General features: G+C 56.2%; 2 protein-coding genes across 4 annotated transcripts; one reads left to right on the top strand and one right to left on the bottom strand.

Annotated features, from left to right (window-relative positions):
• Positions 1 to 4,382: 4,382 nt before the first annotated feature.
• Positions 4,383 to 16,766, bottom strand: nbr1a (NBR1 autophagy cargo receptor a). 3 transcript variants are annotated; one of them, XM_030087592.1, is made up of 21 exons: positions 16,558 to 16,766; positions 16,142 to 16,204; positions 16,038 to 16,056; positions 15,499 to 15,521; positions 15,178 to 15,360; positions 15,026 to 15,103; positions 14,706 to 14,944; positions 13,928 to 14,047; positions 13,475 to 13,774; positions 12,980 to 13,139; positions 12,308 to 12,556; positions 11,528 to 11,632; positions 11,365 to 11,440; positions 10,292 to 10,408; positions 9,965 to 10,189; positions 9,782 to 9,876; positions 9,173 to 9,600; positions 6,754 to 6,839; positions 6,557 to 6,641; positions 6,374 to 6,479; positions 4,385 to 6,296 (listed from the first exon to the last, which is right to left on the bottom strand). In XM_030087592.1, the coding sequence occupies exons 1-21, from the start codon at positions 16,657 to 16,659 to the stop codon at positions 6,042 to 6,044; spliced, it is 3,114 nt and encodes a 1,037-aa protein (XP_029943452.1). In that variant the 5' UTR covers positions 16,660 to 16,766; the 3' UTR covers positions 4,385 to 6,041. The 3 variants fall into 3 exon arrangements, with proteins under 3 accessions (XP_029943453.1, XP_029943452.1, XP_029943451.1); XM_030087591.1 differs by having other exon boundaries at positions 4,386 to 6,296; positions 6,374 to 6,482; XM_030087593.1 differs by lacking the exon at positions 12,308 to 12,556 and having other exon boundaries at positions 4,383 to 6,296; positions 6,374 to 6,482.
• Positions 16,767 to 17,533: 767 nt separating this feature from the next.
• psme3 (proteasome activator subunit 3) lies at positions 17,534 to 25,334 on the top strand. Its single transcript, XM_030087590.1, is given in 11 exon segments — positions 17,534 to 17,686; positions 20,030 to 20,062; positions 20,137 to 20,160; positions 20,162 to 20,200; positions 20,882 to 20,986; positions 21,059 to 21,107; positions 21,189 to 21,307; positions 21,493 to 21,629; positions 21,722 to 21,776; positions 21,891 to 21,977; positions 24,938 to 25,334. Coding segments are annotated over 11 exon segments (771 nt in total). The 5' UTR covers positions 17,534 to 17,644; the 3' UTR covers positions 25,019 to 25,334.
• Positions 25,335 to 26,696: the final 1,362 nt, after the last annotated feature.

Genomic DNA, 26,696 nt, shown 5'->3' with positions numbered 1-26,696 from the left:
CTGTATATTGACCCAAATGTCAAACCAGTGGCACAGCCGCTGAGGCGCATACCCGACCATTTAAGGGATGCTGTTGAGAAGAAGATAAACGCTGTAGAAGGACCTACACCCTGGGTAAGTCCTGCGGTGATACTCCCAAAGACAGGTGACAGATATCAGAATGTGCTTGGACATGAGAAAAGCAAATGAGGTGATAACCAGGGAAAGATACCCCATTCCCACAGTGGATGAAATACTCCAAGGATTGAGTGGCTCTGCACTCTTCAGTAAACTTGATCTCAAGTGGGGCTACCATCAGCTGGAGCTCGCCCCAGAGTCCAGAGAGATCACACCGTTTGCAGAGCATAATGGAGTTTACAGATACAAAAGACTGATATTTGGAGTTCCATCAGCCAGTGAGCAATACCAACACCAGACTGCTAACGCACTGGCAGGCACTGAAGGAGTTGAGAACATCTCAGATGGCGTGATCATACATGCACCAGACCAGGAAACGCATGACCAGCGCCTGCATGCTGCTTTGAGAAGACTGTCCGAATGTGGTTTAACACTAAACCCAGAGAAATGTCAGTTCAACATGGACAGACTTGTATTCATGGGAATACTGCTGACAGAAAGGCATTGGGCCGACAGAAGAAAGAGTGAGAGCTGCAGTAGAGGCCAGAGAGCCGAGGAATGCTGCAGAGGTGAGAAGCTTCCTGGGACTGGTAGGCTTCAGCAGCAGGTCCAGACCACAGCTGCTACACTCTCTGAGCCATCAAAGCTGCCTTAAGGAGTTTTCACGTTTTATGTGAAACAGCGCCCCCTGCAGGCCTTCGGCGTAACGCAGCTTAGTGAAAAACTCGTCCCTGTGGCTCGCGTGCACGTAAGAGGGGAACTCCTTCCTCGTTCTTTTAGCAGCGCTCCAGTAAAATGTAGGTTTCTCTCCCTGGTGGAGTCTGTGTGGAGCTGCAGTGCTAGAAGCCAGTCTGTTCTCACTTCCTGGAAGATCCTGCTCAGCTGTTGCTCACTAAGCATCTGGTGGAGTAATGGCGGACAAAACGAAACCTAACCAGCTGGAGCGCGCATTACGTCATTCCTTTCAAATTCTCCCCAAAAAACCTCTGGAGCCGGACCGGCACTGTGACTTTCAAGTGACAGTTTAGCCTGTTAGAGGTTCTGGTGATGAATCTGTCAGGGCTCATTGGACACAGCATTAAAAATGTGGAACATATTTATGGTGGAAAATAAGTATTTTTAAGGATGAAAAACTCCTTAATGCACCTTTAAGACATCTAACCCGAAAAGAGACAACATTTACATTTGGGCCAAAGCAAAAACAAGCATTCGAAACTTTGAAGAGTGAACCAGCCAGAGCTGGTACTCTTGTGTATTTTGACAAAGGAGCCCCAACCAAAGTCATAGCGGATGCAAGCCCGGTAGGCTTGGGCGCAGTGTTGGTACCAGAACAGAACGGAGAAGAGGCACCAGTACGCTATGTAAGTCGCAGCCGAACAGACTGCGAGCGCAGGTACTCTCAAACAGAAAGCAGCCCTGGCGCTGGTATGGGCATGTGAAAGACTGCATCCATATGTTATGGCAGGAAGTTTGACCTAATCACAGATCACAAACCGTTAGAGGTCATATACAGTCACAGATCTAAAGCATGTGCACGAATAGAACGGTGGGTTCTCAGACTACAGCCGTTTGACTTTAAAGTGGTGCACATTGCTGGAAAACAGAACATCGCTGATTCATTGTCAAGACTGCTGTCAGATGAGACACCAACACAGACACACAAACATCAATCAGAGGAGCATGTGAGGTTCACTGCAGTAAATGCAACTCCGAAAGCACTCACCACAAGAGAGGTTGAAGAAGCTTCTGCCACAGACTCAGAACTAACAGAGGTGTGAAAAGCGATTGAAATGGACATTTTGAAAAATGCAAAGCATATGCACCCGTTGCAAATGAACTGTGTGTGGTAGGATACATAGCTTTGAGAGGTAATCGCATAATATTGCCAGAAAAAGTCAGAGCTAAAGCACTATCACTAGCTCATGAAGGACATTTAGGAATTGTGGGAACCAAACAGCACCTCAGAACAAACGTATGGTGGCCTGGCACGGACAAAGCTGCAGAAAATACTGCAAAGCGTGTCATGGATGCCAAATCGTAGCCAAACCTGATCCTCCTGAACCACTGAGAGTAACTACCTTACCAGATGCACCTTGGCGAGATGTCGCTGTAGACATACTTGGACCGCTACCGTCAAACCACTCAATACTCGTACCGGTAGATTACTACAGTCGCTACGATGAATATGACGTGATGACATCGACACCTGCTGAAAAAGCGATTGACTCTATTGACTGTATTTTCAGCAGACATGGACTTCCAGTTACCATTAAGTCTGACAACGGCCCGCAGTTCCAATCTGAACTGTTCAGGGAATACCGGGAAGACAATGGAATTAAACATGAGAAAACGACACCAAAATGGGCTCAAGCGAGTGGAGAAGTTGAACGTCAAAACGCATCACTGATGAAAAGAATCAGGATCGCTCAAGCTGAGGGACTTGATTGGAAACGTGAACTGAGAAAATATGTTACTGCTTATCGTAGCACTGAACGTCCAACCACAGGAAAAAGTCCAGCAGAACTCCTGTTCAACCGGACACTGACAGGAAAGTTGCCGAACATTTGTGAGTCAAAACCGACGGCTTTAGATGTGCGTGACAGAGATGCAGAACAGAAAGGAAAAGCAAAGATGTATGCAGATGAACGAAGAGGAGCTCAGTGCTCAGAAGTGGACACAGGAGACACAGGACTGCTTCGACAAGACAGAACGGACAAGTTTACAACACCACTTAAAACAACACCACACAAGGCTGTGAGCACAACGGGAAACCAGGTGGTAGTGGAATCACCGACTGGAGCTCGCTGTCACCGAAATACAACACATGCAAAGAATACGTGACCAACGAGAGCTTGGAAGAACATCATGGACATGAAACAACACCTGAACGGGAGGAAAATGACATGAACAAAAACACTGACACTTACACTCTGACACCACTAGAGGGCACACAGGGTCCAGAGAAACAAACCAGACCCCAGAGGGTTAAAAAGACACCTGAGAGGTTTCCTGATTTTGTGGTGAAATAAAGACAAAAAGAAAAAAAAAAAAAAAAAGAAAAATGAGAAAAAAATTGTGGGTTCTAAGAAAATGTTCATGTTCTAAGAAAATGTTATTTTTTTGTTGTGAGATAGGTAGAAAATCACATTGTTAGAAAGTAAGACAGGTTGATGTAAAACAAAAATATATGCATGTACATGTATGTGAAGAGGAACGTTAATTCTAAGGAAAAGGGGGATGTCCTGTATTGAGATACGTATGACGTGACGACGACAGAGGGCCAGAGAACGGAAGCGAGAGCCTCGCAGGCGGCATGTTTTTGTGGTCCGCGGTTGTTAAATAAAAGTACCAAAAGACAGCGCTTCATGTCTTGGTGTGTTGCCTAATGATCAGCACTAAGGTGACCGGTACGCAACAGCAGTGTCTAACTCTGACCAGTAGAGGGCGCGTTCGCTACACGGTGTGTTCGGGTGTCGGGATAGTCTCCCCACGGAACCCTGAATGTATCAACTGTGGTGGTAAAATACATATTTTTGCTCTTTACAGAGCCAAAATAAAAGAAATTGAAATTAAATGTGTCGCGGAGGGCAACTTGGCCTGGAGCCACGCTACACACTCGGTTCAAATCAGCATTTCACCGCTTTCCGCCTGAAAGTGGAGGAGTAGTTGCACATTATGGATATCTGCAGCGGCATTTCCTCCAGTCAAAACTGTCATTCAAGATATCTTTAATTACATTTCGCCGAGGCAGAATTGTAAGTACAGATATCTCCATGTTTTAGATGTCTCTATCAAAATTAATTAAAGATATCTCTAACATAATTTTAGATATCTACAATCAAGTTTTGCCTATCCGTAATTCCCATTTGAGATATCTGCAACATCATTTTGACCAGGCGTTGCTGTGATTTAAGATATCTACAACGAATTCCGCCGAGTCAAAACTGAGTTCTGGATATCCATAAAGAAACATGTAGATATCTGTAGACGTTAACCTTCCTGTAACTCCCGCTCTCCTCCTCCGACTTTCTTTCTTTTCTTTGGCCTTTTTGCCAGGCGCCTGGTCGGGACCTGGGGGTTTAGGAAACTTTTTGTTTTAATCGTTATAAGGAGGGACTTGTGTCGTCGTCTTCTGCTCTTCTTCTCCTGCGATGCAGCGCCAGGCTCCGCCTCCGCTCATAAAACATGACTACAATGCGGAAGTGCAAAAAAGATGTAATTCCGGAGAGATTCCAGCAGGGGGCGATGATGCTGGTTTCAAAAAGAGCCCCGGTCTCATTGGAACCATTCAAAAACGCCGATATTCAGAGTGCAAATAAACATGTAAAGCTCCGGTTTCAGGACGGGTCCTGGTCTCTGTCTCTGGTTTCTACAACCTGCTGCTTCACTCTGGTTTTCACACAAATCATCTGTTGACTTTATATTACGAGTTAAAGTTTTGCATAAATCGCCCTATCACAGCGCCTCCTCTGTCGGGTCACGTGGCGGGCGAGACCAATCACATTACATCCGGTTTCAAATATTAGGTGCGTTCACACACCGTCAGCTGATCAGGGTCATGTGACGCCGAAACAAACACAGCAGGTGTTCCGAGTGAAAAACCAGGAAACCAGAAGGAAATGAGCAGAAAACTCAGCTTCACCCTCTGTCCCCGCGACAAGACCGCGTCCTCAAGCTAATGACGTGTGTGTGTGTGTGCTGTGTGTGTGTGTGCTGTGTGTGTGTGGTGTGTGTGCTGTGTGTGTGCTGTGTGTGTGTGTGTTCTACAATTGTTATAAAAATAAAAAATAATAATGCTGGGACATGGAGCAGCCCCGGTGCATGCTGGGATATGGACTGGTTTCGTGTTTTGCAGCTCCACGCTTCGTCCCCTGCTGTGGTCTCCGTCCTCTGTCCTCCGTCTCGGTTCAGGCTCAGAGCAAACGTCCCCTGGTGGGACGCTTCAGGTCCTCCAGGGGGGCAGGTTCTCCAGGTCCGGCTCCGCACAGAGGACAGAACCCCAGAGGACAGGGACCCAGAGGACAGAACCCCAGAGGACAGAACCCAGAGGACAGGGACCCAGAGGACAGAACCACAGAGGACAGAACCCAGAGGACAGAACCCCAGAGGACAGAACCCCAGAGGACAGAACCCCAGAGGACAGAACCCAGAGGACAGGGACCCAGAGGACAGAACCCAGAGGACAGGGACCCAGAGGACAGAACCCAGAGGACTGATGTGCAAAGACTTTATTGACGGAGGCTTCAGGACTGATCAGCTCTGCAGACCGAAGGTCAACTAATGATTCAGAGAAGAGGAACACACACAACACACACACACACACACACACACACACACACACACACACACACACACACACACACACACACACACACACACACACACACACACACACACACAGGTTTTTCTAAAGGAAGGAGGAATGTGCTGAATTAGTGTTGATGGGGAGGAAGCAGGCGGGGGTCGGGGGGTCAGAGGTCAGAGGTCATGAACTGCGCACTGTGCTGCGGGCCGGGAGGAGTCGCTCCACCTGTGGTGCAGGTGTGTCTCCTGGAGGGCGGAGCAACCGCGAGAACTCGGAACATTCCAACAGTTAAAGGAACGGTTCTCCACAGAACACAGGAACACCAGGACCAGCGTGACCTTTGACCTCCAGATCAGGGTTCTGAAGCTCTGTCAGGAGGATGTGTCCAGGTGTGTTCGAGGTTCCAGGTGTTCTTCCACTCAGAACCCGGAAAGAGGTTCCACCTGCTGCTGGAGACCTCAGTCTGACCCCCGACCTTTTCAGGAGCTTCTGCTGGAAGATGGTCCAATCAGGGGAGGAGGGGCGGAGTCAGCAGAGGAGGGGCGGGGTCGGAGAGGAGGGGCGGAGTCAGCAGAGGAGGGGCGGAGTCAGCAGAGAAGCGGAGTCAGCAGATGAGGACTCAGTGCAGGGCGTCCAGGGCCGGGTTCTGGGTGCGGCTCTGGCTCTTGTGGTCCCGGTCCCGGTCCCGGTCCCGGTCCCGGTCCTCGGCCCGCTGGACCAGCTCGTTGACGGTGTGCAGCAGGCTGTATCCGTGCTTCCTCAGCAGCTGCTGGTTCAGCCGCTGGTCTCTGAAGCCCATCTCCAGCAGCACCGCCATCAGGGCCGGGTCCTGCCGGGCCGCCGGGTCCCGCCGGGCCGCCGGGTCCACGCCGCGCTGGACGGGGAGGGAGGACACACGGGCGTCAGGACCGGGACCGGGGAGCGGGGCGCGGCCGGGGCTCCGGGACCTACCTGGACCGAGCAGCCGGGTCCGGGTCCGGTGAACAGGGCTTTGTAGGCCGACGCCGCCACCGACAGCGCCCCCTTGACCAGGCCCTCCGTCAGGCCCCCCTGGCCCCTGCTGCACACAACGCCGCCGTTACCACGGTGACAGGACGGCACGGCGGACGGACGCCGGACCTCGCCGGACCTCACCTGGCCTGCAGGGCGGCGCCCGGTCGGGGGGTGTAGGTCTCGAAGGCACTGGAGCAGGACCCTGCAGACCTGGACAGACCCGACACTGCAGGGACAGGAGCCGCGGGTTAGGGGGGCCGGGGGACCGGGGCCAGGACCAGGCCGCCTGCTGGGACCCGGGCCCGGTCCTGTTGCCGTGACGACGGAGCCGGACTCACGGTTCAGGTGGACTCGGGGCTCCTGGGGCTGGTCCGGATCACAGGCTGGAGGACCGGGATCCTCAGCCAAGTACAGAGCCTCGGACCTGGAACAGGACCAGGAGGGGGTCACACTGGAACTGTGTGTGTGTGCGTGTGTGTGTGTGTGTGTGTGTGTGTGTGTGTGTGTGTGTGTGTGTGTGTGTGTGTGTGTGTGTGTGTGTGTGTGTGTGCTGGAGACAAACTGAAAACCTCCAAACCTTCCTCCTTAAAATAAAAGATCCTGTTGTGGGATCTGCTCCGCTCTGACCGACTGGCTCCAGGTGAAGGACTGCGTCACTCAGATTCACTTATCGTACGTCTGAACCTCGTGATTCAGTCACGTTCTCACCACAAACTCCCCAAAGCGTTTTTTCCTTGGTCCCTGTGTGTTTGAGCGTTCCTGGTGTTCCTGCTGCTCAGAGAGGCCAGCAGGTGGCGGTAGTGCAGCAACAGGATGCTAGCTGCTGTAAAACATGACCGAAGCGTCAGTGCTAACAGAGCTAACAGTGCTAACAGAGCTAACAGAGCTAACGGAGCTAACGGAGCGAACGGAGCTAACGGAGCGAACGGAGCTAACGGAGCTAACGGAGCTAACAGAGCTAACGGAGCTAACGGAGCTAACGGAGCTAACAGAGCTAACAGAGCTAACGGAGCTAACGGAGCTAACGGAGCTAACAGAGCTAACGCTAACGGAGCTAACAGAGCTAACGGAGCTAACGGAGCTAACAGAGCTAACGGAGCTAACGGAGCTAACGGAGCTAACGGAGCTAACAGAGCTAACGGAGCTAACGGAGCTAACGGAGCTAACAGAGCTAACAGTGCTAACGGAGCTGACGGAGCTAACGGAGCTAACGGAGCTGACGGAGCTAACAGAGCTAAAGGAGCTAACGGAGCTAACAGAGCTAACGGAGCTAACGGAGCTAACGAAGCTAACGGAGCTAAAGGAGCTAACGGAGCTGACGGAGCTAACAGAGCTAAAGGAGCTAACGGAGCTGACGGAGCTAACAGAGCGGACCAGTAAAGATTACTAATTTAATGAATGACGTGGTCTCGGATCGGGGTCTGGACTCCAGGACTCTCCGATGCCGATGCAGCATTTTCGGCAGTATCGGCGCAATTTCTGATACTGGTATCGGAATCGGAACTTTTCTAACGTAGAGACGTCATTGAAATGTCAAAATGCTGCCATGTTTGTCCTCTATGCAGATGTGAAAAGCTCATTTCAAAATCTTCTACCAAATGTAAACAGTGAGCTGAAGTGTGGAGAGAATTCCAGCTGTTTCTGGAGTTTATAATGGGAGTGGACGGGAGAGGCTCTCTTTTTAACCAAGAAAAGGTTTCCCTCTTATCACCACGGCCACATTTCTGGCTCAATCTTCACAAATTATACATCAAAATGCAGGTATTTTCACTGTGACTCTCTCCACACTTTCATTTCATCTCTGTCTCAAACGGTTCACTCTGCTTTTGTTTGAGGGGTGTGCAGAACCTTCTCCCCCCAACCCACCCCAGAGGGCAGAACCTTCTCCCCCCAACCCACCCCAGAGGGCAGAACCTTCTCCCCCCCAACCCACCCCAGAGGGCAGAACCTTCTCCCCCCTAACCCACCCCAGAGGGCAGAACCTTCTCCCCCCTAACCCACCCCAGAGGGCAGAACCTTCTCCCCCCCAACCCACCCCAGAGGGCAGAACCTTCTCCCCCCTAACCCACCCCAGAGGGCAGAACCTTCTCCCCCCTAACCCACCCCAGAGGGCAGAACCTTCTCCCCCCTAACCCACCCCAGAGGGCAGAACCTTCTCCCCCCAACCCACCCCAGAGGGCAGAACCTTCTCCCCCCGCTCCAAAGCTTTCAGAGATTTTCTCCTGAATCCAAAACTTCACACATCTTTACCAGCTGGCTGTGGATGAATGGATGAATGGATGAATGGATGAACCTCCAGACAGGAAAACCTCAGGATGAATCCATGAACACTCACAGTGGAAGAAAAATGATTCCGTTTCACCTCTGGGTTCTGGAGAAACGACGTTTCTTCAACCAAACAAACTGGATGAAAAACTGCTGAGTCACTGTCATGGCTGCTGAGAGCAGCCGGTCTCCATGGCAACACACACCCTGCTGAGAGCAGCCGGTCTCCATGGCAACACACACCCTGCTGAGAGCAGCCGGTCTCCATGGCAACACACACCCCTGCTGGCTCTGTCCTGGCTGATCTCAGCTCAGAGCTCACAGTGATTGTGGAGGAATCACACACACACACACACACACACACACACACACACACACACACACACACACACACACACACACACACACACACACACACACACACACACACACAGCAAAATTTCCTCGTGTTTTCATTCCTGGACGTTTTGGTCTAAACGGCTGAACTCTCACCTGGGGGAGTAGAGGGCGGGCGGAGGCAGCAGGGGGCGGGGCAGGGCGGGCGGAGGCAGCAGGGGGCGGGGCAGGGCGGGCGGAGGCAGCAGGGGGCGGGGCAGGGCGGGCGGAGGCACCACCTCGGGGGTGAGGGTGACGGCGTCCAGAGTCTGGGAAGCGCACAGCATGTGGCTGACGCTGCCGTGGACAGGGGGGACGGGGGAGACAGGGGGGACGGGGGGGACAGGCTCCTCCCTCAGCGCCTCCTCCTGGGACCCGGACTCCTGCCGCTCCTCCTCGCTCGGCCTGGCGGCGGCGGCGGCGTCTGGCTGCGACAGGGCGGAGCTGTACATGGACTCCCCCAGAGGACGGGTGGTGTCAAAACAGTCCGGGAGGACGATGATGTAGTCCTCACTGGAGGACGAGGAGGACGACTGACTGCTGACCTGAGACAGGACAGACAGACGTGAGGAGGAGGAGGAGGAAGAGGAGGAGGAAGAGGAGGAGGAGGAGGAGGAAGAGGAAGAGGAAGAAGAGTAAGAGGAGGAGGAGGAAGAGGAGGAGGAAGAGGAGGAGGAGGAGGAGGAGGAGGAGGAGGAAGACCACTTCGGCAGCGTGACCTCTGACCTCGTCCCAGTCGTCTGGTCTGGCTGCCGGCTCTCCTGGTGCATCATGGGACGTGTCCTCCAGCTGCTGGCTGACCTCTGACCCGGGCTGCAGGTCTGAAACAGACGGTGTTGAAGGTCAGTCGTCTGGACCGCCGGCGGCTCCGTCTGGGACTCGAACCGGGGTCCGCTCAGCCTCACTGACCCGGCCTGCCGGGCGACGCCTCTCCGCTGCCGTCCTGCCTGTTCTCCGCCTCCGCCCGGGGCGCCCGGGGCGCCCGGCGGACCGGCCGGTGGTCCGGCTCCTGGTCCAGGGCCAGGGACCGGATCACCGTCTCACACAGGAACTGAGCGCCGCTGATCTCGTCCTCCCGCTCGTCGTCTGGCGCCGGCGGCTCCGTGGCCTCCCTGGGAGCCCGCGGCTTCAGGCCTGAGGGTGAAACAGGAAGTGCTGAGAGGACTGGCCCCTCCCCCCTCCCCCCTCCCCCCCGGACGTGGTGTAACTCCACCCGGGAGCGGCGCTCCAGCTCACCGAACAGCGTCCTCACTCCGGACGCCTCGCCGTCCGGTTTGGCCCGCGGGCCGCCGCCCCGGTCCGGCGCCGCCGCCGCCGCGTCGGGAGGAAGAGGAGACATGCAGGGAGTCAGATCTGAAACAGGAAGAGACCAGCTGATGGACACAGGCGCTCTGGGAGGAATCCAGTCGCTCCTGACGTCCTGCTGAGTCGCCCTGTTTGATGCTCAGCTCCTTCCCGCTGGACGCCTGCAAGTCAAGACCGAGGGCCATAAACCCAGTGTCACGCTGGAGCCTCGGGCTGGGCGGGGTTACGGTGTCAAAGTGTGTACCGGCCGAAATGTTGCCGTAGCGTCGACACCGGAGAGCCAGCAGACGCCTGCAGCTCTCCGGGTCGGTGGACAGTCGTCTGCTCGCTGACAGGACCGCCGCAGCGCAGCCGTTTGGGTGTTTTTTCACAGCGCGTCCCGACGTGGTGCGGGGTTTGTTCGCTGCGTTTCATTGGTCAGGTCAGCACAGGGTGCGCTCGCCAACAACACCAGCGTCTCCAGGAGGGGTGGAGCCATGATGGCGGACGCAGAGACGAGCGGCTCCAACAGTGACACTAAAAACTCAGCTCTTTCTTTATTTCATGTTGTGATTTTTTTTGTTTTGTTTTTAAGTGAAGTTATATAAACCAGAGTTTAAAAAATAAAAGAGGAAAATGAGCAAATGTGACAGTTTGGTTATTTTTAAGCCATTATTTGAATTTACAGAGGAAAAATAATACCGTGATGTACACCGTTATCGTGATGTGACATTTGTGATACAGTGATATAAGATTTTGTTCATACCGCCCAACCCTCCTGGAGGCGCCTGCGAGTCATGACTGAGGGCATGAAACCAATATCCCTGTCACGCAGAGGAACCATTGAGTCAGGACTGAGGGCACCAAAACCCAAGACGTCACAACGGAGCAGCCTGCCAGTCTACACTTAGGGCGCTAAACCCATGTCTAGTACAGCAGAGCAGCCTGTGAGTCCTTACTGAGGGCATAAACCCATGTCTTGAGCAACAGAGCAGCCTGTGAGTCAGGACTGAGGGATTACTCACCAGCAGGGGTGTTGTTGGGAACCTTGTCCAGCTCCTGAACTATATTGATGTCCAGCAGCTGGAAGGACAGCAGGTCCTGGGGGACAGAGGGAGGGACCATGATCACACTCTCTGATTGGCCGGTCTGCAGCGTAGAGCTACGGCGGTAGAGCGGCTGCGGCACCTGCGGGGTCAGAAGGTCGTCGGAGGGGAAGAAGAGGTCGCCGTGCTGGAAGTCCGCCAACAGGCCGGGGTCGCCGTCCTCCGTCCTGAACTCCTCCTCCTCCTTCTGCAGCACAAAGAGGAGCGGCGTCACGCCGGCGGCGTCACGCTGGCGGCGGCGGCGCTCCAGCTGTCCCTGTGCTTTATCCGTGACCATCTGATCACTTTCTCAGTCACTAAGGTTCTTCTTCATCACTGAACCGGTTCATCATCCATCGCTGACCAGACTCCTCCCGTCTGGACGGAAGTGTTCAGGAAACTCACAGAACATGCAAACTGCACAGGAGTGGAAGCCACGCCCCCTCAGGGACCCCTGGAAGCCACGCCCCCTCAGGGACCCCTGGAAGCCACGCCCCCTCAGGGACCCCTGGACTGAACAGGTTTCCTTCCAGTGTCGGGGTTTTTCTGGATCGTTGTGCTACTCGGTTTGGAGGGGGGGCTTGGAGGGACTGGGGGAGGGGCTTGGAGGGATTGGGGGAGGGGCTTGGAGGGATTGGGGGAGGGGCTTCATCAGAATAAGATGAAAGTCATGGACTGATGATCAGTAAACACCCTGATGGACTGATGTGCATTTGGGGCTTTTCCCTGTGGAGTTTGCATGTTTTCCTCTGCGCCCAGAAGGTGCCCCGCCTGCAGCCCCGCCTCCAGCCCCGCCTCCAGCCCCGCCCTGCTGGGATTCGAACCCGTGACCCAGACGTGTCCCTGCCGTGTGTGCGTGCGGACGGGTGCGCGGCGGACTTGCCCGTGGTTCTCCGGCGGGCCCGGGGCGGCGGCGGCCGGCGGCGGGGTCGACCACGACGCTGCACCACACCCGGGGGCCGAACTGGCGGCCGCGGTGCGCCAGGCGCCAGTGGGAGGTGTAGCTGCCCTCCGCCCGCGGCGCCGCCAGCGCCACGCTGACCACGCCCACCTGGCCCGGCCGCAGCGGCGGCACCGCCACCTCCCGCCTCTCCTCCGACGCCAGGCCCAGGTTCCCCCACATGAACACCAGCTGCGTACACACACACACACACACACACACACACCACACACACACACACACACACACACACACACACACACACACACACACACACACACACACATTCACACACACACAAAATAGGAAAACACATGCGAAAAAGAAGACACAAAGACACACACAACCAAAGTCACACAACTGAAAGAATAAAGGGGGGTGGGGGGAGCGCACACACACCCACACACACCGACACACACCCCCACACACACCAAGACACACACACCCACACCCCCACACACACCCACACTCAGGCAGGAGTGGCTGCGGACAGACGCCGCTGGAGGCGGGTGTTAGTGGGAGGAGCTCGGGTGGAGCTGAAGCGGGGCGGAGCGTGTCCTCCGGGCGGGCGGGGGGGACGGGGGGGGGGGGGGGGGGGGGGGGGGGGGCGGGTACCTTGGTCTCTGCGGTCCAGCCGACGCTGCCCGAGTTCCTCATCTTCCAGTACTTGACGAAGGCGGCGCCGGGCTGCAGACGGGTGCCGTCCGGCAGGTTCTCGTCCAGAAACAAGGCGGCCATAGAGGACACCCCGGACGAGAGCCGGACCCCGGGACCCCTGGTTTCAACGTACAGAGCATCGCTGAAAACAGCCGGTTTCTCAAAATACCATCTCTTCTCCTCTACGAATCAAAAAAGCAGGAGCTCAGATTCTTTGTGCATCTTTTTTTTTTTTTTTTTTTGCGTTTTTGTTAGAAAACCTAGGAAGCGGCGGCGGCGGGGTGACACTGAGGTAGTTCCAGCGTTCTGCACCGAGCAGCAGCGACACACTCAGACAGACTAGATTACAAAGATGGCTTATTCGGATTCTTTTCTTGGAAAAAAAAGACTTTTGCATCCATGCGGGGTCTGAGGGGCCCGGCACCGGCGGACGCCCCCCGAGGCGGCGCTTACTCTGGACTGGAGGCCTGGGGGTCAGGGGCCGGGGCCGGGGCGGGGGCCGGGGCCGGGGCCGGGGCGGGGCCCGAGTCTGAGGCGGCGGGAGGGGGCGGGGCGGGGGCCTGGGTGGAGGCGGAGGCCGTGTCCGTGGCGGCGGCGGGGCCGGAGGCGGGGGGCCCGCTCCACTGCAGCCCCCTCTTCTCCAGCCGCAGCTTCTTCTTGATCTCCTTCACCTCGGCGCGGAGCTGCCGCCGCTCCGCCTTCAGACGCTGCCGCTCCGCCTTGCGCACCGTCCGGTCGCCTCGCCGCGGGAACCTGGTTTGAAACGCCATCAGGACACCCGTTTGTCGCCCGTCAGAGGTTTATTTCACGTCCCCGCGCGGCCGCGACGGACAGACGCGGTCCGGGGACGGACGGCGGCCCGTCCTGCGGCGGAGGCAGAGACGGGTCCCGGCGGGGGACGTTTACCTCGACTCCCCCGACATGCCGTGCTCGGGGATGGACAGCGGCGTCTTGGTTCTCACCAGGCTGTGGCTGGGGTCGTGGCTGTGCCGGCACGTCTCGCACAGGATGCAGGACGGACACACGCTGGCGGGAGACAGCAGGGCGTCACGCCAGGGACGCAGCGGGGACGGGGCGGGGCGGGGCGGGACGGGGACAGGAAGGGACGGGACGGGGACAGGAAGGGACGGGACGGGGACAGGACAGGACGGGATGGGGACAGGATGGGGACAGGGACAGGACAGGACAGGACAGGACAGGACAGGATGGGACGAGGACAGGGACAGGAACGGGATGGGGACAGGACAGGACAGGATGGGGACGGGATGGGACGGGGACAGGGACAGGACAGGACAGGACAGGACAGGATGGGATGGGACGGGGACAGGGACAGGGACAGGGACAGGGACAGGACAGGACAGGATGGGACGGGGACAGGGACAGGGACAGGGACAGGATGGGGACAGGACAGGACGGGGACAGGGACGGGATGGGGACAGGGACAGGGACAGGGACGGGATGGGGACAGCACAGGACAGGATGGGACGGGATGGGGACAGGGACAGGATGGGGACAGGACGGGACGGGACGGGGACAGGACGGGACGGGGACAGGGACAGGGACAGGGACGGGATGGGGACAGGACAGGACAGGATGGGACGGGATGGGGACAGGGACAGGACGGGGACAGGACGGGACGGGACGGGGACAGGACGGGACGGGACGGGGACGGACGCGGGCTGACCTGCACTTGTACGCTCCGTCGGACGTCAGCTTGTGGCAGCTGCTGCAGCTGGGGGTGTACCCCAGGGACCCGGGGGGGGCGGAGGGGCCGGGCCGGGGCCCCGGCGGGCCGCCGCCGGCCGCCTCGCCCGGCCCCTCGCTCGCCTCGCCCGGCCCCTCGCTCGCCTTGTGCGTGCAGCACTGCCCCGAGAAGTCCGTGCACATCCTCTCCACCACCTCCTTCACCACCTCGTCCTTGAACTGGGGGGACGGAGACGCCGGGTCAGGACGGTCACTCAGACCAGGACCCGGCGGGTCCCCCCTCCCCCCGGGACACTTCACCTTCTCCATGTAGGACCGGAACCACATGGGAGGGGGCTCGTCCTCGGGCTTGGCCGCCCGGCCGTCCTTCATGGCGACCTGCAGCAGACAGGGCGGCGGTGACGGAGCGTTCCGGCTGAGCGGTGGGGGTGGGGTGGGGGGGGTCCCCTTACCGCCTCGCGCTCCGGGGTCACCTGCGTCCCTTTGTCCACCGTCTTGACCCGGGACGGGTAGGGCGGGGCGGGCCGCAGGTCCCCCTTCAGCTCCTTCACCTCCGTCTTCAGCGGACCGCCGCAGGCCTGCCCCTTCATCTTGTACACGTTCATGTGGAGCTGGTTCCCCTGCTGCTCTGCACTCTGAGCACACACACACACACACACACACACACACACACACACACACACACACACACACACACACACACACACACCTTCTGACTTCTGTGGAAATCTTTCTTCACTACAACACAGAGAGCGTTCGGCAGGGATCCATACCTTGATGGCTTCTTCATACTCGTCTGGAAAAGAGAAACACAGATCATTAAAATGCTTCATCTGAGTCCGTGACTGTCGCTGCTCTTCACACTCTGGTCGTATCTCCTGTCGCTGCTCTTCACACTCTGGTCGTATCTCCTGTCGCTGCTCTTCACACTCTGGTCGTATCTCCTGTCGCTGCTCTTCACACTCTGGTCGTATCTCCTCTGTCGCTGCTCTTCACACTCTGGTCGTATCTCCTGTCGCTGCTCTTCACACTCTGGTCGTATCTCCTCTGTCGCTGCTCTTCACACTCTGGTCGTATCTCCTGTCGCTGCTCTTCACACTCTGGTCGTATCTCCTCTGTTTGCTCACAGCTGTCATTCGGACTTTGACCCGTTTCATTTCCTTCTCTCTCTGGTTCCTTCAGCTAGTGGTCAAACACCTGCCATCTGACTTAAAATGAGTGTTTTGACATGACTTGTAATGAATTGATGACTGGTTGGAGGAACTGATCCATGAGCCCTCCTCCTCAGCAGTGTCAGAAAACCACGTCTCACCTTGACTGTTGATGCAAACCTGCCATGAAAAGGAAAAGACAGCAGATTTAACCCTGCGGACGCTCAAATGAAGCGGAGTAACAGAGTCACGACCGGCTCCTCACCTCCTCGTTGTCCTCGTCAAAGTATTTCACCTGGAAGTGGTTGATCCCAAACGACGCTTTGATCTGAAAGAGGTCAGGACGGAGAGTTCAGACCGTCTGCATGTTTTCACTGTCATCCATCAAACAGCAGGGACAGGAACTCCAGACTGAAGAAACAAGTCACGTCTGAGCGCTCAGGTCGTTTTCACCCTGACACCGTCTATCTGGGTCTAAATCCACCACCCGAGTCCAGACCGGCTCGGCCCCCGCTGTGCTTCAGCCGGTTCTCCGTGTCCGGGCCTCGTCTGGCTCCTCCGGGCCTTTTTCCTCTAAACTGCGCCACCTGAACGACCCGCTCCGCTAGGCTAGGCTAGGCTAGGCTAGGCTAAGCTAGGCTAGGCCAGGCTAGGCTAGGCTAGGCTAGGCTAGCTGCTCACCCAGGCTTCAACAGACTCCCACTCCAGCTTGTCCAAGTCCTGGGCCAGAAACCTCTTCACGTTCCCGCGGAAGTTGACTTTAATGGTCACGGGGAGCCCCATGGCGGCCGCCTAGAGCAGAGGAACCGGGCTCATCTGATCCGTTTTGTCCTCGACTGTCTTTTCTTGTTTACATCGTCTGGAAAAATACGGTGACGTCACCGCCGCTTCTTCGGCGCCCCGTTTCCTGGCAGGAGGTAAACAAAGTTCAGCAGGCACAGCGCCCTCTGCGGCGAAGGGGGGTACTGCCGCTCCGTTTCAGTCGGCAGAAGGATTTTTTCAGAAACCGCTGAAACAAAGCGACATTTCTTAAACACGTTTAATTCCCCAGTTCAGTCCTGACCGATATTCCTGGAGTTCTTCGTGCATGACTGTTCAATTTAATCCAACTCAATTCATTTCTGTTTGATTTATGTCTCATGCGTTTGTCGATGTCACATCAGCTGTCTTTGCCCAAAGCTATTTGTTCACCTCTAAAGATGAATTCTTCTCTAAGTTCCTGCAATGAAGCCACATTCCATGTAACTGATGGCCTGGTACTCTCATGTTTTCATTGTGATGTAGCCATCTTTTTCTTTAGCCTGACACACCACTAGTTTATCTCTTGCTGTTTACTCTTAAACTGAGTACTTTTGTAACAGAAATTAAATAAATGCTTCATCTTTAACCCCCTCCCTCAAAGAATACCACTGAAAACAATCATCTTAAGGGTAGTTTTATTCTTCTATAACAAATAATACTTTTTTTAAACTTTGTCCTGTCATATTAACTCATATAACATTTATTTTGTGTTGTTTCCGGCGTGGACCTACTTTACAAGAATCACCCTCTCAGATGAATAAATCATTTCTATTTTATGTTCTGTTTTGTTTCGCTCTATTCTATTCTATTCTATTCTAATCTATCTTGACCCACGTGGTATCGTGGCGGCCCGGTCGCATGTGGATGTCGTCATCACCGTGTGGCTGACAGGTCCTCAAGCCACACGTTTTGCCGCTGAATTTAATGTTTTCGGGACAATCTTACTCGGCTTATCTGATCCCAGAAGATGTCTTCACTCCTCAAGGTGGACAATGAAATCAAAACCAAGGTACCGCTCCGTGTTTCGGGGAAGCGTTTCCGTTCCGCGACGTGTTTTTGTGGCTCTGCCGCCTGCTAGCCCGTTAGCCACGTTAGCATGTCGGGCTAGTAGCGGCTAGCCGCGGCTAACCGGCTTCTCTCCCGCCGGACTGTAAACTCCCGTCGAACCGTGAAGCGGCTGTCCGGTGCCGGGAGCGTGATTCGCCGGGCGGGACGGAGTGAGGCGAGCTTTAGGAGTGTGTGTTCGAGTGTGTTTAGGGAGAGGAGCACATGTCCCGCAGGAGGCCGGAGCTAGCTAACAGCTGAATCACCGGACAGTGCTTATCGCTCCCCGCATCTCTCAGTTCAGTTGAGGAGCTTCTCCAGGAATTCAGCCTCTATTCCGCCCAGACACATGCACGGAACGCGTGTGCATGTCTGCTTCAGTGCATGTTGAATTGTCTGCTTTCCAGCTGCAGAGGTGGAGCTGGGAAGCATTTCTCAGGAGCCAAACAGACCCGCTTCCTCTGGAATCCTTTCACTGCAGCTGCTTCTCTGTTGACTCGAAGTAAACATTAAAACCTCCACGTTGTTAAACCCAGACAGCCGCTGATCAGCCGCAGTCCGAGCCGCGGCCTCTGCAGCTGCTGCGTCCTGCACGGCTTCACGCTCCCACCCTGGAAACACAGCTTCACCAAGTCCGGCTGGACCAGCAGCGTCAGGGCCCGGAGGAGCTGGGCTGGGTCCGGGACCAGGACAAGCTGGGCTGGGTCCGGGACCATGAAGCTCTGGGCTGGGTCCGGGACCATGAAGCTCTGGGCTGGGTCCGGGACCATGAAGCTCTGGGCTGGGTCCAGGACCATGAAGCTCTGGGCTGGGTCAGGGACCAGGAGGATCAGGGCTGGGTCAGGGACCAGGAGGATCAGGGCTGGGTCAGGTTCTGGGACCATTAGGATCAGGGCTGGGTCCAGGACCAGGACCGGTCCTCTCGGTCTGCATGGACACAGCACCTGAGCGTCTCCACGGAGCCGTTGTTAGAACGTTGTTCTCCGCGGTGCTGTGGGCGGGGTCTGGAGCTGGTCTGGAGGTCACTCGGATCCAGCTGGACTCGCCGGGTTCTGCTGGCTCCTCAGGGTCCTGGTGGTGGTCTAGTCCTGATTGGAGCTGGTCTAGTCCTGACATGGAAAACAGGAGCGGTTCAGAGCGCTGGAGCTTCTGCTGTCATGACCAGGTTCCAACTGCCAGACCCCAGAGACCGTCCACCGCATGTCCACTAAGACCAGGAAACAGACCGTCCACCGCATGTCCACTAAGACCAGGAAACAGACCGTCCACCGCATGTCCACTAAGACCAGGAAACAGACCGTCCACCGCATGTCCAGTAGGACCAGGAAACCGACCGTCCACCGCATGTCCACTAAGACCAGGAAACAGACCGTCCACCGCATGTCCAGTAAGACCAGGAAGCAGACCGTCCACCGCATGTCCACTAAGACTAGGAAACAGACCATCCACCGCATGTCCAGTAAGACCAGGAAACAGACCGTCCACCGCATGTCCACTAAGACCAGGAAACAGACCGTCCACCGCATGTCTACTAAGACCAGGAAACAGACCGTCCACCGCATGTCCACTAAGACCAGGAAACAGACCGTCCACCGCATGTCCACTAAGACCAGGAAACAGACCGTCCACCGCATGTCCACTAGGACCAGGAAACAGACCGTCCACCGCATGTCCACTAAGACCAGGAAACAGACCGTCCACCGCATGTCCAGTAGGACCAGGAAACCGACCGTCCACCGCATGTCCACTAAGACCAGGAAACAGACCGTCCACCGCATGTCCAGTAGGACCAGGAAACCGACCGTCCACCGCATGTCCACTAAGACCAGGAAACAGACCGTCCACCGCATGTCCAGTAGGACCAGGAAACCGACCGTCCACCGCATGTCCACTAAGACCAGGAAACAGACCGTCCACCGCATGTCCAGTAGGACCAGGAAACCGACCGTCCACCACATGTCCACTAAGACCAGGAAACAGACCGTCCACCGCATGTCCAGTAGGACCAGGAAACCGACCGTCCACCGCATGTCCACTAAGACCAGGAAACAGACCGTCCACCGCATGTCCAGTAGGACCAGGAAACCGACCGTCCACTGGGGCGACGCTGGTCACTGCAGGGTGGAGAAACAACAGAATGGATCTACTGTGATTTATCCTGCATCTTCTGAGGAGGTTAGAGGGTCAGACTGAGGGTCAGGGTTAGGATCGGGGGTAGACTGGGGTCAGAGGGTCAGGGTTAGACTGGGGTCCGGGTTGAAGGAAGGGTTGCTGCTGCCTCTCTGACGTCTCTCGTTTGCTCTCGCAGGTCGATGCTTTCAGGGAACGAATCACGGCAGAGGTTGGTGGATTCTTCTGCAGCAGACTGACTCCAGCTGTTCTCCTGGATTAAACCTGTGTCTGTTTCCACTGCAGGCAGAGGATCTAGTCGCAAATTTCTTTCCCCAAGAAGTTACTGGAGCTGGATCACTTTCTCAAGGTGGGTCAGGAAACCGGAGGACCTGAATCTGTTTCTAGAGCTTTCAAAAACCAGCTCCAGCTGGACAGGAGTCATGAACCAATCAGACGGTTTCCACCTGTACTGGACCACGGAGCCGCTGACCTCCACCCGCCGGAGGCGGGGCTTCACACACCTTCACCTCTTATGATTCCTCCACTGCAAACCCCGCCCCAGTCAGTCCTCTCTAAGCCCCGCCCCAGTCAGTCCTCTCTAAGCCCCGCCCCAGTCAGTCCTCTCTAAGCCCCGCCCCAGTCAGTCCTCTCTAAGCCCCGCCCCAGTCAGTCCTCTCTAAACCCCGCCCCAGTCAGTCCTCTCTAAGCCCCGCCCCAGTCAGTCCTCTCTAAACCCCGCCCCAGTCAGTCCTCTCTAAGCCCCGCCCCAGTCAGTCCTCTCTAAGCCCCGCCCCAGTCAGTCCTCTCTAAGCCCCGCCCCAGTCAGTCCTCTCTAAGCCCCGCCCCCAGTCAGTCCTCTCTAAGCCCCGCCCCAGTCAGTCCTCTCTAAGCCCCGCCCCAGTCAGTCCTCTCTAAGCCCCGCCCCCAGTCAGTGGTCCTCTCTAGGCCCCGCCTCTGTCCATCGTCCAGTGGGTCGTCGTCCTCACAGGGAGGTCTGGACGTCCTCTGCTGTCCCCTGGTAACTCTGTCCCTGGTCTTATGTCCTCAGGACCCGAGCATCAACATCAGCGAGCTGAAGGAGATCCACTCGGAGATCCACCTGACGGTTCCGGATCCCATCCTGCTGTCCAGCCTCCATGACGGTCTGGAAGCGGTGAGCCCCGGAGCGGCGGCGGTCCGGCCGCAGGACAGACGCGTCCAACAGCCTGTCCCTGTGTCTCCACAGCAAAACGCCAAGAAGAGGAAGCTGGACGACGCGGGCGGAGACGACGCGGGTGAGTGTGGGCGGAGCCCGGGGGTCGGGGCGGAGCTCCGCCCTCCTGGACGGGGACCTGATCTGTCCTCTGCTCCGTCAGTGACGGGAACCAAGGTGTTCGTCATGCCGGGCGGGATGATGAAGAGCAACGGGAACCTGGTGGAGCTGATCGAGAGGGTGAAGCCCGAGATCCGGACGCTGATCGAGAAGTGCAACACGGTGAGTTCACCATCGGCCGATCAGCTGAGCGACGCGCTGAGCGATCAGCTGAGTGACGCGCTGAGCGATCAGCTGAGCGATCAGCTGAGCGATCAGCTGATCCACGCGCTGAGCGATCAGCTGAGCGATCAGCTGAGCGACGCGCTGAGCGATCAGCTGAGCGATCATCCATCCCGCCCCCCCAGGTGAAGATGTGGGTCCAGCTCCTCATCCCCAGGATAGAGGACGGGAACAACTTCGGCGTGTCCATCCAGGAGGAGACGGTGGCTGAGCTGAGGACGGTGGAGGGAGAGGCCGCCTCCTACCTGGACCAGATCTCCAGGTCCGGACTCAGTACCTGGCGTAGCCCCGCCCCCCGGCGGAGCCCCGCCCCCCGGCGCTGTGGTTTGACAGTCTGCCTTTCTCCACCTGCAGATACTACATCACCAGAGCCAAGCTGGTCTCCAAAATAGCCAAGTACCCTCATGTGGTGAGTAAAACCCGTCCAGCGCCCGGGACACCCGGACCCCCCCCCCCCCCAGACCCGGACCCCCGGGGAGACCGCCGTCCAGCTCTGATCCGGGTCATGTTGTCTCTGGAACAGGAGGACTACCGGCGCACCGTCACCGAGATCGACGAGAAGGAGTACATCAGCCTGAAGATCATCGTGTCCGAGCTCAGGAACCAATACGTACGCATCCATCCTCCATCCATCCTCCATCCATCCTCCATCCATCCTCCATCCATCTACCATCCATCCACCATCCATCCACCATCCTTCCACCATCCATCCTCCATCCACCATCCATCCACCATCCATCCACCATCCTTCCACCATCCATCCTCCATCCATCCATCCATCCTCCACCCATCCACCATCCATCCTCAATCCATCCCTCCATCCATCCTCCATCCTTCCATCCATCCACCATCCATCCACCATCCATCCTCCATCCATTCACCATCCATCATCCATCCATCCACCATCCATCCATCCATCCATCCATCCATCCACCATCCATCCATCCATTCATCCTCCATCCACCATCCATCCTCCATCCATCCACCATTCATCCTCCATCCATCCACCATCCATCCACCATCCATCCATCCATCCATTCACCACCCATCCTCCATCCATCCACCATCCATCCTCCATCCATTCACCATCCATCCTCCATCCATCCTCCATCCTCCATCCATCCACCATCCATCCACCATCCATCCACCATTCATCCTCCATCCATCCATCCACCATCCATCCTCCATCCATCCTCCATCCTTCCATCCATCCACCATCCATCCACCATCCATCCTCCATCCATTCACCATCCATCATCCATCCATCCACCATCCATCCATCCATCCATCCATCCATCCATCCACCATCCATCCATCCATCCATCCTCCATCCACCATCCATCCTCCATCCATCCACCATTCATCCTCCATCCATCCACCATCCATCCACCATCCATCCATCCATCCATTCACCACCCATCCTCCATCCATCCACCATCCATCCTCCATCCATTCCCATCCATCCTCCATCCATCCTCCATCCATCCTCCATCCATCCACCATCCATCCACCATCCATCCACCATTCATCCTCCATCCATCCATCCACCATCCATCCACCATCCATCCTCCATCCATCTACCATCCATCCACCATCCATCCACCATCCTTCCACCATCCATCCTCCATCCACCATCCATCCACCATCCATCCACCATCCTTCCACCATCCATCCTCCATCCATCCATCCATCCTCCACCCATCCACCATCCATCCTCAATCCATCCCTCCATCCATCCTCCATCCTTCCATCCATCCACCATCCATCCACCATCCATCCTCCATCCATTCACCATCCATCATCCATCCATCCACCATCCATCCCATCCATCCATCCATCCATCCACCATCCATCCATCCATCCATCCTCCATCCACCATCCATCCTCCATCCATCCACCATTCATCCTCCATCCATCCACCATCCATCCACCATCCATCCATCCATCCATTCACCACCCATCCTCCATCCATCCACCATCCATCCTCCATCCATTCACCATCCATCCTCCATCCATCCTCCATCCATCCTCCATCCATCCACCATCCATCCACCATCCATCCACCATTCATCCTCCATCCATCCACCATCCATCCACCATCCATCCACCATTCATCCTCCATCCATCCATCCACCATCCATCCACCATCCATCCTCCATCCATCCACCATCCATCCACCATCCATCCACCATTCATCCTCCATCCTCCATCCATCCATCCATCCACCATCCATCCTCCATCCATCCACCATCCATCCACCATCCATCCACCATCCATCCACCATCCATCCTCCATCCATCCTCCATCCATCACCATCCACCCTCCATCCACCATCCTTCCACCATCCATCCTCCATCCATCCATCCATCCTCCACCCATCCGCCATCCATCCTCAATCCATCCCTCCATCCATCCTCCATCCTTCCATCCATCCACCATCCATCCACCATCCATCCTCCATCCATTCACCATCCATCATCCATCCATCCACCATCCATCCATCCATCCATCCATCCATCCATCCATCCATCCATCCATCCACCATCCATCCATCCATCCATCCTCCATCCACCATCCATCCATCCATCCATCCACCATTCATCCATCCATCCATCCACCATCCATCCACCATCCATCCACCATCCATCCATCCATCCATTCACCATCCATCCTCCATCCATCCACCATGCATCCTCCATCCATTCACCATCCATCCTCCATCCATCCTCCATCCATCCACCATCCATCCACCATCCATCCACCATTCATCCTCCATCCATCCATCCACCATCCATCCACCATCCATCCTCCATCCATCCACCATCCATCCACCATCCATCCACCATTCATCCTCCATCTTCCATCCATCCATCCATCCACCATCCATCCACCATCCATCCTCCATCCATCCACCATCCATCACCATCCATCCTCCATCCATTCACCATCCATCATCATCCATCCACCATCCATCCATCCATCCTCCATCCATCCATCCATCCATCCATCCACCATCCATCCATCCATCCATCCTCCATCCACCATCCATCCTCCATCCATCCACCATTCATCCTCCATCCATCCACCATCCATCCACCATCCATCCACCATCCATCCATCCATCCATTCACCATCCATCCTCCATCCATCCACCATCCATCCTCCATCCATTCACCATCCATCCTCCATCCATCCTCCATCCATCCACCATCCATCCACCATCCATCCACCATTCATCCTCCATCCATCCATCCACCATCCGTCCACCATCCATCCTCCATCCATCCACCATTCATCCTCCATCCTCCATCCATCCATCCATCCTCCATCCATCCACCATCCATCCTCCATCCATCCACCATCCATCCACCATCCATCCTCCATCCATCCTCCATCCATCCACCATCCATCCACCATTCATCCATCCACCATCCATCCACCATCCATCCTCCATCCATCCACCATCCATCCATCCATCCATCCATCCATCCTCCATCCATCCATCCACCATCCATCCTCCATCCATCCACCATCCGTCCTCCATCAGGTTCTGCTCTGCTTCCTCCTCAGGTCACGCTACACGACATGATCCTGAAGAACATTGAGAAGATCAAGAGGCCTCGGAGCAGCAACACAGACGCCCTGTACTGATGCACACGCACACACACACACACACACATGCACACACACACGCACACACACACACTGGACAAGCCCCGCCCTCATCTGCAGGACAACAACTCGACATTCATCGTCTTATAATACAATCAACTCCGCAACATTAGCCTCCACACACACACACACACACACACACACACACACACACACACACACACACACACAGCCCTCTGTTTCAATTGTAAAGTATTTTTTTGTTTTAAAGCCGTTTGACTTTTCTCTGGAGTGCAGCCGGATAGAAAATAGAATCGATGTATTTTTTAATTTTAATTAAACATTTTGTCCTCACGTCTCGTCTGTCCCTACTTTGACCTTCTGTCCATCCAGTCCTGGTTGGATCTGAGTCGGGTTCATGCTGAACTCCCCCACGGTGCGCAGACAGATCCAGCAGGCCCCCCTCTGGATTCAGGACTGCCCTGATCCTGCTGGACGGGGACCAGTCGATCAGTCAGATGGCGGTCAGTCGTCGTGTCTGGTTCGCAGCCTGCCGTGGAGCTGGGATTCGAACCGGCACACCGGCCGTGGAGCCACAGCTTCATCCAGAGAGTCTGACAGGAGCTGGACTCCACCCTGCTCCACCCTGCTCCACCCTGCTCTACCCTGCTCCACCCTGCTCCACCCGGAACAGCAGCAGCGTTTCCTGGACGGCTCCTCCGCCGGTCTGGAGCTTCAAACCAGGAAGTGATCAGACTCAGTCCCTGAATGTGGAGGATCTGAATGAATGAGCGAATGAATGAGCGAATGAATGAGTGCTTCGGGGTGATGGGAGCCGTCTGCTGACTGGATCCATGGATCTCTAATCACGGATTGGTCCATCGCAGAAATAATGGAAAACGTCTTTATTCAGGAATCCACTGTCAGACGTTCAGAACAACCTGATGGTCCGACGGGAACCAGATCTGTGGGGGGATCAGGGGCTGCAGGGGGTCCGGTTCAGGGACCAGGTATCAGAGTCGGTCCAGTTCAGGGATCAGGTATCAGAGGGGGTCCGGTTCAGGGACCAGGTATCAGAGGGGGTCCGGTTCAGGGACCAGGTATCAGAGGGGGTCCGGTTCAGGGACCAGGTATCAGAGGGGGTCCGGTTCAGGGACCAGGTATCAGAGGGGGTCTGGTTCAGGGACCAGGTATCAGAGGGGGTCCGGTTCAGGGACCAGGTATCAGAGGGGGTCCGGTTCAGGGACCAGGTATCAGAGGGGGTCTGGTTCAGGGACCAGGTATCAGGGGGTCCGGTTCAGGGACCAGGTATCAGAGGGGGTCTGGTTCAGGGACCAGGTATCAGGGGGTCCGGTTCAGGGACCAGGTATCAGAGGGGGTCTGGTTCAGGGACCAGGTATCAGGGGGTCCGGTTCAGGGACCAGGTATCAGAGGGGGTCCGGTTCAGGGACCACAGGATTCCATCTCTGCTTGTTGCAGATGATGTCGTCCTGTTGGCTCCATGGAACCTGGACCATCATGCACTGGGGCGGTTTGCAGTCAAGTGTGAAGCGACAGGGATGAGGATCAGAACCTCCAGATCCCAGGCCCTGGTCCTGGTCCTAGAGGGTCTCAGCCCTGCTTCAACACAGCTGATTGCTGTGTGAACGGCTGAGGCTCGTTATCTGGTTCCTGCTGGACTGGGCCCTGGACCCTCATGAGATCCAGCTGTGGTGAG

This window comes from Salarias fasciatus, unplaced genomic scaffold (assembly GCF_902148845.1).
Source record: "Salarias fasciatus unplaced genomic scaffold, fSalaFa1.1, whole genome shotgun sequence".
In the NCBI taxonomy this organism is placed as follows: domain Eukaryota; kingdom Metazoa; phylum Chordata; class Actinopteri; order Blenniiformes; family Blenniidae; genus Salarias; species Salarias fasciatus.
The sequence above is the reverse complement of the archived record's forward strand: the minus strand, read 5'-3'. Positions and strand labels throughout refer to the sequence as shown.

Bases quoted from the DNA above. Each gene is read 5' to 3' on its own strand.
- nbr1a (XM_030087591.1), bottom strand. From the start codon at position 16,659: ATGGGGCTCCCCGTGACCATTAAAGTCAACTTCCGCGGGAACGTGAAG. The intron at 11,441-11,527 runs GTGCCGCAGCCG...TCTGTCCCCCAG, and splicing joins ACGACCTTCTGACCCCGCAG to GACCTGCTGTCCTTCCAGCT. The intron at 6,297-6,373 runs GTAGGTCCCGGA...CTCCCCGTCCAG, and splicing joins GACCCGGCTGCTCGGTCCAG to CGCGGCGTGGACCCGGCGGC.